General features: G+C 37.7%; 2 protein-coding genes across 3 annotated transcripts in view; one reads left to right on the top strand and one right to left on the bottom strand.

Moving 5' to 3' along the window:
* The window catches only part of TMC5 (transmembrane channel like 5), an 89,693-nt gene extending 83,897 nt beyond the window's left edge, over positions 1 to 5,796 (bottom strand). The window contains exon 1 of one of the 2 annotated variants that reach the window (XM_072419020.1): positions 5,711 to 5,796. The gene's annotated coding sequence lies outside the window, so the exon portion shown is untranslated. Of the gene's footprint in view, positions 1 to 3,529; positions 3,683 to 5,710 lie in introns of those variants that run through there. The other variant, XM_072419021.1, reaches the window with a different exon arrangement.
* A 2,916-nt stretch (positions 5,797 to 8,712) lies between these two features.
* LOC140336132 (uncharacterized) lies at positions 8,713 to 10,012 on the top strand. The gene is made up of 2 exons (XM_072419187.1): positions 8,713 to 9,159; positions 9,875 to 10,012. Exons 1-2 carry the CDS (start codon positions 8,713 to 8,715, stop codon positions 10,010 to 10,012), a joined length of 585 nt encoding a protein of 194 aa, XP_072275288.1.
* The last annotated feature ends 3,164 nt before the right edge of the window (positions 10,013 to 13,176 follow it).

Genomic DNA, 13,176 nt, shown 5'->3' with positions numbered 1-13,176 from the left:
TTTGCTTGGGGTTTATCTATTTGGAACAATAAAAAACTATGAAATTTAATCTGTATCAAGATAAATATTTCCTATGTAATGAAGGGGAAATGTCTTTCAACACAGTTTACATAACTATTGTAATCTTTACATTGGCTTTTAAATCTCTCATTATGTTTAAACCTGAAAGATTTTCTGATTCCTGAAATAGTTGATAAAGTACTGTTTTTTTTCATACCACCAACACCCCAAGCAAGATTATTTTGCTAGTCCTAAGTTCACAATAATACTCATTTACTGCCCTGAAGTACAAATGTTCATAGGAAAAGAAATAAAAAGAAAATCGTTTCAGTTACACTTTTAATTAGGTATCTGGTTACATTTTAAACGGAACTAAACTTACTTATTGCCCACCAGCTTTTCTAGAAAAAAAGCATTGCACTTAAAGGTAATTTGCATTGCATTCTAGTTCAACAATGAAAAATAATTTTACTGTAAAAAGATTAAGGTCATCTGGCCCATCTTGCTATGGATGTTCCACAAAAAGTCTCTTTTTGGAAAAAAAACTACTGTGGCCACTGTTATTAATATTTGTTTTTTTGTGTGTGCTTTATTCATTCATAATTATCCTGGTAAACTAAAAGGAACAGTGAGGCCTTCTTAGATCTGAAATGTATGATATTTATGTAAGAAAAGACATCAACTCAAGGTATTGATATATGTAGAAAGCTAAAACAGAGACTTTGAGATCAGCACAGATAAAAAGTAGATGTAGAAATAGGAGCAGTGATATGTGCTAACCATACCATTATAGGAACCATACCATACAACCATACGAAATGAGATGAAACTGTCTATGCCCAATACTTACGGTACTGTCCTCGGCCAGACTAGGAGAGAAAGCAGCCCTGTAAAGTTTACCAGGCCTAATTTGTGTATATTGTCAAAAGCCAAGTAAAGAATGCCATAGGCTAGAGTAATGGGTTTCATGCCTGAGCAGTACAGCACCATACTCATATAGTGCTTTTTTCCTGGGGACCGTAAATGAGCCATAAAATATTCCGATTGATGTAAACAAGTGCAGAAGCAGCACCCGTCAGATCCCTGTTTGGGGGGCGGGATGAATTAGGTTAGGGAAGGAGGGAGAATAGGTGCATATTGGGATGGGATGGGGGGGGGGGGTGCCAAGCACAATTATAATAGAAGTCTTTTAGATGGATATCATTATAAATTCAGTGTGAACTTCAGGTATTGACTTTAATATTGTTAAAACACAGAGAAATATCAACTTGCACCTGCACACCTAAGGTGATGAATTTGAAGCCACAAATTTACAGATGACTAATATGTTATATGTTTTAATTGTAAATAATACCAATTTAATTCGCTTATTAAACTAATGTTCAAGGTTAAATTTACTATGATACAAATTCATTTTATTTAGGTTATATACTTCCAATTACTATGAAGCCTGTCAGTCATTATAGTTGGAAGTCCCAGTTTCCACCTTTTCCCGAATTGTGGTTCATCCTGAACCACAAGCGGGAAGTGGAACAACGTGTCCCACGTGTTTCCAGATTATAAACTGGAAACGTCCATCAAGGTCTGATTCATGGCACCATGTGGGACACAGAGCCAGTTCAATATAAAGAGGAAGGATACAGAAGTCTATGACCCTGTAGGTGGTATTCAATGTGACTAAGGTAGGCTTTGAAGATATAATAACTTGATAATTATGCTAGTGTTCATGTTACTCTGAGAGGTACATTGATTTATATTTAAATAATGGGACAGTTAAAGTTTTATTTTGGATATGGATATTGTTTTTGTTTTTTGTGGATATGGAAGGAATTTGGGGAATCTAGTGTGGAAGGGAAATGTTTCTCACTTAAGATGGTGGAAAAAAAGATGGTTGTGCACAAAGGTAAACACATGAAGATATGTTTCCCATCGTTTTTATGACGTGGATTTATTATTGTGATTTTATTAGGGGATTTTAGGTTCAATGACCTCATTTTTCACAGGTGGTTAACATGTCATGTTACATTGGACTTCAAAGAAATGCAATGTTGAAGGTTGTGTTTTTTTTTCTGGTTTCTGATCACTGTGGTGAAAAATAATTAAGGCATTGAAAAAAGTGGTGGTAATTCATAAGGACTGGTGTCACTTATGCACTTAAGGCTGTAATAAAGAGCTTATTGCTTGTTAATTATTCTTTAAAATGGTTTGGAGGATCAAAGATATCATAAATACTAAAGAAGTGCTGGAAAAAGTAGGTGCAAGTCTTTTTTCTAAGGGTTGGGTATATTTATTAAAGTTTTTTGTTGTGGTGTTTTGTCCATCTCCTTACTTTGAAACACACAAAAGTTTTGAGAAACGTTTTGCAAATGATACATTATTTTCTTTTGAAGAAGCCTATGGGTGAAACGCATCAAGGACTAATGACTAGAATATGCACAAATATTTGTGTAAAATGATTTATATGTGATGAATATTGAAATTTCTGATATGTATATATAAAAGCACTGTGGACGACTGCTTTCAAAGATTTGTAATATATTAAATTTGATGAGTATTTTTCAATTTTTGCATTTATTACTAGTAAGGCACCCTAAAATCCCCACAAAAGTGTAAACCGTATTTAAAAACATAAACAATTTTGGCTATAAAAACATGATATCATTTTGATTTTTCCAGACATTTTACTCTACCTCTAAATGATGTGATTTAGTTTTGACAACAATCAAGAGAAACACCTATCATTTAGGAGTAGCTGGATACTGAAATAATATATTAGACAGCCAGCACCCCACTAGAACATGAGAAGTAAACAAATATGAATTTATTATGCAAAGCATACAATAAATTACAAGCTCTCTGTGGACTTTGAATTGGTGCAGACTTGGCACCTGCATTTTACAGCAGGATGGCCACTAGATCAAACAAAAACAGTCACTGACTGATGATTTGTCATCTCCCAACTTGTGTGACCATTAGCAATCACAGTATGAAGAACATGTACCAAGGGAAAACTGGATGAAAACATTGCCTGGGGCAGTTAAGACTGCAATTTAATGTGGGACTGTACCTCACTGTTGGATTTTCTCTTAGGCTATACCAGATCTGGGGATGAGGCAACCTAGGGTATATAGAGGGTTTTATATCTAGGATATGGTTTTTTCCCTAGTGGTTGAACTTGATGGACCTATGTCTTTTTTCAACCTAACCTACTATGTAACTATGTAACCTGTACAATCCAGGTACTTCCAGGCAATGAATACATCCTATTTGTCTCCTGGCATCTGTTACAGTTTTGCTCCCCTGTTCATATCCACAGATTGCAGTTATGCCTACTCAAAAAAGCACAGGTGCCTGGGGGCAAAAAATAAAGTGCCAGGTCAAAACTTCATCCAAGGTCTGCTGGGTATAAAAGGAAAAGGCTGTTTGAACATTTACATGATTTAAATGAAGAACACCAATGCAATATATTAACAATTAAAAGTTACCCTGAAGAATCACATGGATGTAGTATAGGAGACTTCAAATTTACCTTTCCTTGTTCGATTTCGTAAAAACTACCTCTCAGGAGTTTGCTGGCTGTTATAGGTATTCCACAGGCTGGATCACATAGCTTTCTCCTGCTGACTTGTAAGTCCTCTATTACCATATGAGTTGGTGAGAGAAACCAAACTGAACAGTGGGGGAGCAGGTATTCTACACGGTAACAAACTTGTAGCTAAAAAAGAATTGCATGTACCATTCTTTTGGTCAGAATATGTGGACATTAAATTTTAGCAGTCATCACTTACATTTGATTTTCAGATCAGTAATTGATTGTTTAGAAGCCCCAAACACTGCACACACTTGTACAATGTTTTTAAATGATGTATTATGTTGACCAGCTGCCATGAGTATTATGAATAGTAACCAATGTATAATGTACACAGCAGACCCACAATATAAATGTGGCCGCCATGTTCATAGCAATCATTAGTTACCATTCATTTATAGTAAGTGCTTTACCAGGCCAGAATTTTGGTTCCTCAACTGCAACAACACAACTGACGGAAGGTTCATCTTATATACTGGTTCAGATTTGGTCATTTTATCAAATCCAAAATGGAACTAAAGAAAAAAATTCTCCCTGTGTGTACCAGCCTTTAAGGAAAATCTATAATCCTTTAATATATTCCCTAGCTGGCCAGTGCACTAAAATATAAACTAAATATACTAAACGGACAAACTTGAACTTACTCCTGAAATTAGTGGTGCACTTTTACTAAAGCTACAGGCCGGCCACCATCTTCAGCCCTTCACTCTGACCAGGAGACCTCCTTGACCATTTGTCAGTGTCACAAGCTCCACCCCTGGTTGCTATGGTGACACTGGAATGCTGATTATGGTCCAAAGCTTTCTTTCTGGTAAGGTGTGGGGGTGGATCATAGGATCACAGCACAAACACCAGATTGTAGTACTACTTACTAAAAGATTTCTGTGGCCCAAAATGTACTATTCACGGGGAAGGGCCAGAACTATTGTATTAATAAAAAATCCCAATATAAAATGTAAAGCATCTAGAAGGTAGCTTACGTAAGCTTGTAGAGTATAGGTCAACTTAGCACCCATATGCCAATAAAGAATTCCAAATATTGCAGGGCTGTGTCCCCTGCAGGGCTCGATGGTTCCTTCCACCAAGGTACACATTACTACAGGACACACATGGAAGGTGGCAGGGGGAACCAATACATGCTGTTCACTTCTGGAATTATGTGGAACCCTATATCAATGAAAGTGTCTATATGAAGTAGTGATAGAGGCAAGAATTACTATCCACAGAAATGGAACTTTTATGCTAACCATGCAATTGTTTTGTTAACCTGATCAAATACAGTTGTGTGTAAACTAAGTATATCCCATGGAATAGAATACAATAGAATTAAGTGCCAATAAAAAAAAACAATGACAGAGGAACCTGTCTTATGTAAATCCTAAATATTAGGGGTCAGCTGTTCTCTTTGCTATTCAGCTGTGTGGTGTCATTGTGCCAAGATCAAAAACTGTGGATGCTTTTGGGTCTAGCAAGGGAAGTAAAAATTTGAAAAGGTAATACAGGCTCCAGTTTATATATTAATTTAACACCCTTATTAAATGTTGTGCTGCTAAAATCCCAATTGTTTTTCACATCTTCAAACATTAATGTGGATCACTTTGTCTAACATGATGTGCCTTTTTTCAATAAACAGTATATATATATACTTTAAATGTTCATGTCAGTGATTATAATTACTCCCCAGGGACACAGACACAAGAAGGGGAGAAGACCCTGCCCAAAAGACCTCACAATCTAAAATAGTCTGATATGGTCTTGTCCATAAATACGTATAAATGTATGTTTGATAGTGTGAATTTGTTTGAAATAGCATACCAGTTAAGATTATTCAAATACCTAATATAAATTAACGTAACTGATAAGAAATAATTGTAGCAAGTGATTGTTTTTGTATTGAAATGATACCTAATTGAAACCCCCTTATTGGGTCAGTATATACTGGTGGTTTGTACACAATTTACACATAGAGATAATTCCAGGATAAAATAAACAATTAGGACAGTACATACATGTAGTTTGTACACAAGTTACATATAGGAATAAGTGTGATCTTAGACATGTCACAAGCACTCTACTCTCTATAAAAGCTGTCATGGCATGGATTGTATAGTTTATTCCTACCTGCAGCCAGGATCAGTCCATGGGGGGCTCCTCAGTAGCTCCAGACAGGGGTCTCTGTACAGCGGGTAATACAGCAGCAGAGCAGCAGGTGAGAGATAGAAGCAAGACACTCCCATATGCCTAACTCCTGTCCCCTCTCCTTTATGCAGCAAGCAAACTTCTCAGCAAAACTGTTCCCAGGGAGACAATACACTGCACACAGCCCTGCTCTCTGCTTTAGTAATGAGTATTTATTGTACACTAAACTATAAGTAAAAAGCCTGGATAACATGGGTAATAGTTGGATACCTACACAAGTAACAATAGTGGTTCACCTGATCTGGTTACTGTTAGCAGTGCCATTTGTATTAGAATTGTTAGTGACCATGGTATTTGGTTACATAGGTGCACTGAGAAGGGCTTCTTTCTACCTGCGCAGTGAAACACACAGGTCAAACAGACCTGGAACAAACATGCATATCCATTTGTTAAAACCTAGCCATTGACACAAGGCACATGTGTGGTATATGTGTGTTGCCATTTATTCTGCATGGCACCCCTTTGAACATATTGAATGAAAATGCACCTGCACAACAGAGCACCATGACACGTAATGTTTTTGCTTTGTGGTATGTGTATCCAAAGGGCCCATTCACACCTATGCATTGCAAGGCCACAGGTGTTACTGCAATGCTGTTTAACACTTTTTTGCAACACACCCAGGCAGACAAGTGTAAATAGGGGCATTATTATGAGCATGTCTTCATTTTGTACATTAACCTCCTGGGCGTTTCATTTCTGTCCAGATTTATATGTCTTACATTGTCTTTCATGTCTTTAATATAACTGTACAGTAGCATATAAAATATATATATATATATATATATAAAATTTGATTACTCTGTATCAGATTCGATACAGTTATTTTGTATTGAATCCAATACAAAATAATTTGAAATTCCCGCCACACTCCCACACCCACCGACGCACGCACCAACGTCACCGAGAACTCCTGGGGAACGTCAGCGCACTCGCCAGGGGACAGATCGGAAAAAGAGGATGTGGCAGAGGATGGCAGGACACTGGAGAACGCCGAGGGGACCAGGCAAGTTTATGTTTTTTTTTTTTTCAGCTATCTCTGTGGCTCGGGGTTACCGCTTTTAGCTGGGTTTTCTTACGGGGTTACCGTCCAGGAGGTTAGGGTCAATTCAACAAATATGGGCTGGCTTCACACAATGCATGTACGTTTTTTGTGAATCAGCCCCTGGGTCCTCAAAGTCCGATTTGAGTGCTGTCTAAGCAACCCAAAATGTTATGTCAGAATTTAGATGAATTTTCTTAAGGGGGTCTGTTTTTTAAAGCAGTGAAAATGACATTCATCAATACATTTCGTGATGCAGAATCTTCAAGTTCCATGTGTTTCAATAGCAGAAATAGAGTCTCCACTAGGGAATGTTTCAGTGAATTAAGGATTTGCTGCTTTATAAATAGACCCCAAAGTGTACTGCTGACAACTGAATAATTCTGAACTGAGCTTTTTAAAGTAGAACTAGTAAAGTAGTAAAGGTCCCACTTTGAAAATTTGTGACTTGGGCAGGTGGTATGTCTTCTGGAATAACTATTTTTATGTCACCACCTGTCAAATTTCACTGAGCTGCGCTGCGCAACATTTTTTGCCAGGGTTACTCAGCAATCCTAGCTTCCCTTGCATGTGCCAGGACTAAAAAAACTCCTGTGCGGGGATAATGTCATCCCGGCCCGGCCATACAAAATTGCTGAAGATTGAGATATGGAAGAAAAGACGGTGGAGCCCACAACGGAATGGGGACAGGAGAGCATTGATGGATTTATTTCCACTTTATAAAAATCATCCTATTCCCATATGTGGTTCCAATGTTGTGCACTGTTGAGTCAGGAATAAGTCATTGTATAATTACTATCAAACCAGATTGGTGCACATGAAGCTGGAACAACACATTGACTTTCAAAATCAAAGAATAGAAACCTTGTGGGAGTAATGGGACATTTTACAAATAAATCTGATGAATGTAAACTATACAATATGTTCTATCACTTCTGTCTGCAATGAACTAAAACATTTTACCTGACTATATATATATACATATTTAGGTTTATATCACCACTTCTTTGACTGGTCACAAGTGGTATTGCAGAAAGTTTTCAAACACATCATATCACCTTAGACTGTATTGGAATTTAAACTAATGGCATGTACAATAAGTAAAAATAGTACAGAGAAAATTAAAAAACAAAACAGAGACAGGTAGGTGAAATGTGATAAATATTCTATTCTCCATGCTGTCCTTACCAGTGTACAATATTGAGAAATCCCTTTGAGTGTGGAAGTTCTGTTAGTTGTCACTTCCGGTCCCTGCACCTTTTTTAAGTGGTACTACAGACTGCTACTGCACCATTATTTTCAGGTAATGTACAGGAAGGTGGTCAGCTAATGGTAAAACTTCCATTATTTCAGCATTTTCACTGCACTGTATTTAGGAATGGACAGCATGCTTGAAGGTGTACATTTTTAATGGCACTTACCTCCCAGTCCTTTTTAAAAGCTCTGAAAGTCAGATTTGGCTCCTTAATTGTGTGCATTTAAAATTTTAGAGGAAGATGAGGAGCTGTGTATTTTCCTAGGCACTGTGATAGCACATTTTCCTGTAAACTGGGATTGTTACACAATATCCCAAGCAGTCAAAAAGTGAGTACATAAGTACAGGATTTGTGAAAGAGTCTTAAGCTACGTACACACTTCCAATAATTATCGTTGGTAAACGAACGACCAACGATCCTGCACGATATCTTTGAACGATCATATAGCACCGATCCTGTACATGCAGATAACGACACGATCGTTCAATGATATTGTACACACGATAGATGCGATCGTTTGAACGATACAGGAAGTGACGGGCACCAGAGGAAGGGAATAGTGTGTACGAATGATCGGGTCAAACGAACGACATTCACCACTCTGTTCCTTTGTCCCTCTGCGCAATATGCCCTTCAAAGTGTTCTCAAGGAAGAAGAAAGCAGCTCTTGCTTTGATGTGTCTGCTTAGTGCTGAAGAGGAGGACATTGAGAAGAAGCGGCGAATGTGGTGTAAGGACTGGTTGTTGGACCGAGACAACATTTCACATGAGAATCTGCTAAGTGAACTGCGCCACTCATTCCCAGATGACTACAAGAATTATCTTCGTATGTCAGATGTCTGTTTCCAGCAATTACTTTCAGCAGTTGGACCTTTTCTGCAGAAACAAGATACCTTCATGAGGAAGTCCATTACACCTGAGCAGAGGTTGATCGCCACCCTGAGATACCTTGCCACTGGAAGATCTCTGCAGGACATGAAGTTCTCCACTGGGATCTCACCGCAAGCAATGGGTCATATCATCCCCGAGACATGTGCAGCAATTATCGACTGCTTGAAAGATGAGTACATGAAGGTAGAGGCCCCATACAATCATTAAAACAAAATGACACATTTGCTTCATAACCAAAAGATACATTTTATTTAACAAAGCGCATGTAACAAAGTGCCAATAAAAAAGTATAAATAACAAGAAATAACCATAAAAACATAACTATATTACAATATTACCAACAAAAAACAATTAACATTTGTGACACACACCCCCACTATAAATCAGTGAAATGGAGGCTTTCATTGCCAAAACTGTACTGATTTGGTGTACTGGAGGAAGGGTAGTGATGATACTCATATTGGAGGCGTGGAGTGTGTACAGGTGAAGGGTGACGCTGCGGGTATGGATAGGGGTAGGAATAGGTAGGGTATTATGGGTTTAATTGGTTCATCATTCCTTTGTTCACCAAATCTATCATGATAATCTCCACAGCACCTGCTTGTTCTGGGCTCATCTGCCGCAGTTTTGATACAATATAGAACCCAAAGCCATCCAAGTGATCTTCTTTTTCATTTAATATGGACATGGCTTTCTTGAAAGCTTCCTTTTTTTCCAGCCCCTGATGTTTTCTATTCTGACTCCTTTTTTGGTTGGAACTTTTCGGAGTGGATGTTGTGGCAGCAGGTGAGCTCTCTGCAGGTTCACTGCAGGAGGAAGTCTGCAAGAAAAATAAAAAGAACATATAAACAGAACATATTATTATGCATATAAAACTCTTCCTATGTTCTCCTTTCAGTTTCCTGATACACCAGAGGAATGGCTGGCCATCGCTTCAGAATTTCAAGATTTATGGAACTTCCCAAATTGTGGAGGAGCAATTGATGGGAAGCATGTAAGAATTACCCCACCGGCAGACAGTGGATCTTATTATTAAAACTATAAGAGGTTTTTCAGCATCGTGCTCATGGCAATAGTGAATGCCCGTTATGAACTTGTTTTAGTGGACATAGGAAGAAACGGGCGCATGTCTTATGGAGGGGTTCTGGATGGTACGCCATTTCACAGGAAGCTGACGAACAAGCAACTGCACCTTCCTAGAATCAGCCAAACTGTAGAGGGAATGAACTTTGTGTTTGTTGCAGATGAAGCATTTGCATTGCAAAAAAACCTGTTAAAACCCTATCCTCAAAAAAACTTGGATAAACAGAAAATTTTTTTTAATTACCGCTTATCTCGTGCTAGGAGGGTGGTTGAGAATGCGTTCGGTATTCTAGCAAATCGCTTTCGAATATTCCATACTGCTATCAATTTCCGCATGGACAAAATTGACACGGTAGTCTATGCTTGCTGCTTGCTACATAATTTTCTACGCCTCAATAATTGCAGTGCATCATTTGGTCCTCTAATGGAGCAAGATTCTACTACAGCCACACCGGGTGAAAGCAGTAATCAATTCACTGGTCTAGTGGATCTCCAGGTTGCAGTACCTCAGAATGCTTCAGTGTTGGCTAAAGACAACCGAAGCAAGTACTTGGAGTACTTCTACACTACTGGAGCAGTAGAATGGCAGGATCACATGACATAGTCTGTACACCACAATGTTTGTAGGACTGCAATAAAAATCTGTACTATATGTTTTATACTGTACTATATGTAGCTGTGCCTGTGTTTTTATAAATTGTATAATAAAATATTTTTCAATAACTTACCTGGTCTGGTGTCTTGAATATCTCAGGAATCTCATCAAGGCTTTCCCCAGCATCCCTGTGTGTACCTTCCCCAGCATCCTTGTCCGCTTCTTCCAGGCTGCACACCGATGGCCGACCTTCATCCTGATCTGCGGTGAATGCTAACAGATTAAAGTACTATAATTTAGGTATGTATATATCATCCGTTGCAGCACCTGACCACTGTGAAGGCTTTATTTTGTTCATTTCCTTTTTGAAAACGGTCCGCAGGTTTTGTATCTTCTGCTTCATATATTTTATGTCAGTGGCAGGATTCACGGTCTTGCAGAGCTCCACCATAGCGGTATACGCCTTCAGTTTCATGTGACGATTGGAATAATCCGCAGACTTTACCTTCCACAGACAGGGATGGGACCTGTATGCCTCAATAAACTTGCGCATGAAGTCAGGATTATTAAATGCATCATAGGCCATGATTTGTGAAAAACATTAAAATATAAAATAAAACATATAAAACTGTAAAAATAAAACATATAAAAACATATAAAAATATGCAGCATCACCTACCTCAATAATGTTGGTCGGGTGAATTATCGGACGAATATTCCTATGAACGAATGAACGCACATTCTGGACTTGGCACCTTGCACTTCTGATTTCCCACAGCACTTTGCAAATCCAGCCACTTCCTGTTAAATTGTTTCCTGTCACGTGAGAAGGTGTCACAGCAAAGAGGCAGCCCAGCCACCCGTGCCACCCCAATGGCAAGAGAGGAGGTGGAGGTTTTGGTGGATAACCTGGAGAGGTGGGATTATAATGGTAGGAGGGCTCATTACAAATTCCAGAACGTAAGGAAAAATCGCATTTTACAGAAGGTGCAGCAGAGAATACATAGAAAGTTTGGTGTTGAGCGATCCAAGGACCAGTTAAGGAAAAGGTGGTCTGATTTGAAAAACCGAGAGAGGGACGTATTGGATGGGTTAAGGCGTCGTATCGCCAAAAAACGTAAGTATAAATTTTGTCAGTTTGTAAAGTTTAGTTTTCTTTTCAGGTAATGTAATATTTTGGGAAACTATTTTAAATTTATTTGTATTTGTTTATATATTTTTTTAATTATTACTAATTTTTTTATTATTGTATGTTGTTTTTCATTTTTTTAATGTAAATTTTTTGTTCTGTATTTGTTTTTATGCATTAGGACGCCGTGCTTGGGAGGTAGAGGAACAGCCGCAGGTGCGTCCGGAGGAGCAGGTAGGGGTGGAAGGTAGGATATTGTTAAATATTTAATAATAAAAAATGTATTATTTTAAAAATAATAAAAAATATTATTTTTAAATATAGTTCAAATATGGTTTTGATTTTATTTTGATGCAGAGTTGATTCAGGGTTCCCCTGACCAGGCTGGGCGTCCGGAGGAGCAGGTAGAGGTGGAAGGTAGGATATTGTTATATATTTATTAAGAAAAAATGTATTATTTTAAAAATATTAAAAAAATATTTTTTTAAATATAGTTCAAATATGTTTTTGATTTTATTTTGATGCAGAGTTGATTCTGGTTTCCCCTGCAGAGGAGGTAGTGGAATCTGTGGTGGAAATTGACCCAGGTATGTATCAAAATTTTAGAGAGGTAGATTGCATACAATTGTGTGTAATTTAACTTTTTATTTTTGTTTGCTCTTAAAGTTTCAGCGGGAGAACGAGAAAGTCCTGAGCCAGGCACGTCCGGACAGATGGCGAGAAGTGTTGGTAAGCATTCATATATTGTTCATGCAAAAATGTTTCATATCCATGTGTTGGCTTCATAATATATGTGTACTTAATATTCTTCTTTTTTATTTCTACACAGATGTTGTTTCCCCAAAAAAAATAAATATGGCCAAACTCGAGGCCATGGACCAGAAATGGAAGGCTGTGGCCAAGATAGTACGTGATGCAAGGAGAGATCTGCGTGCTCTTAAAAAAGAGATAAAGAAAAAAAATTAGGACCTTTTATATTAATATATCTTTTTTTATTATAGTTTTTTTATTTTTTTAGTAAAAATATTTTTATAAAAAAAAATTTGTGTGTCATTTATTTATACTTGACTGCCAGGTAAGTTTTAAATTTGAACTACGCTGGAACAGGATGGAGAACAGCGCTGGAACAAACAGGATGAAGTACTGCGCTGGAACAGGGTGTAGAACTGCGCTGGAACAAACTGGATGAAGTACTGCGCTGGAACAGGGTGTAGAACTGCGCTGGAACAGGATGAAGACTGAGCTGGAAACTGACCAATTTACTATTACCAATAAAGAGGACTTGTCATATGAATGACAAAGAATATTGACAGGTCGTATTTATTATTCATATGACAGGTCCTCTTTATTATTAATAGATATTTATATATATATATATATATATATATATATA

This window comes from Pyxicephalus adspersus, chromosome 7 (assembly GCF_032062135.1).
Source record: "Pyxicephalus adspersus chromosome 7, UCB_Pads_2.0, whole genome shotgun sequence".
In the NCBI taxonomy this organism is placed as follows: Eukaryota; Metazoa; Chordata; class Amphibia; order Anura; family Pyxicephalidae; genus Pyxicephalus; species Pyxicephalus adspersus.
This window is presented reverse-complemented; position numbering and strand designations above follow the sequence as displayed.

Excerpts from the sequence above, each read along its gene's own strand:
- LOC140336132 (XM_072419187.1), top strand. The coding sequence starts at position 8,713 with ATGCCCTTCAAAGTGTTCTCAAGGAAGAAGAAAGCAGCTCTTGCTTTG. Across the intron at positions 9,160-9,874 it reads TGAAAGATGAGTACATGAAG|TTTCCTGATACACCAGAGGA; the intron begins GTAGAGGCCCCA and ends TTCTCCTTTCAG.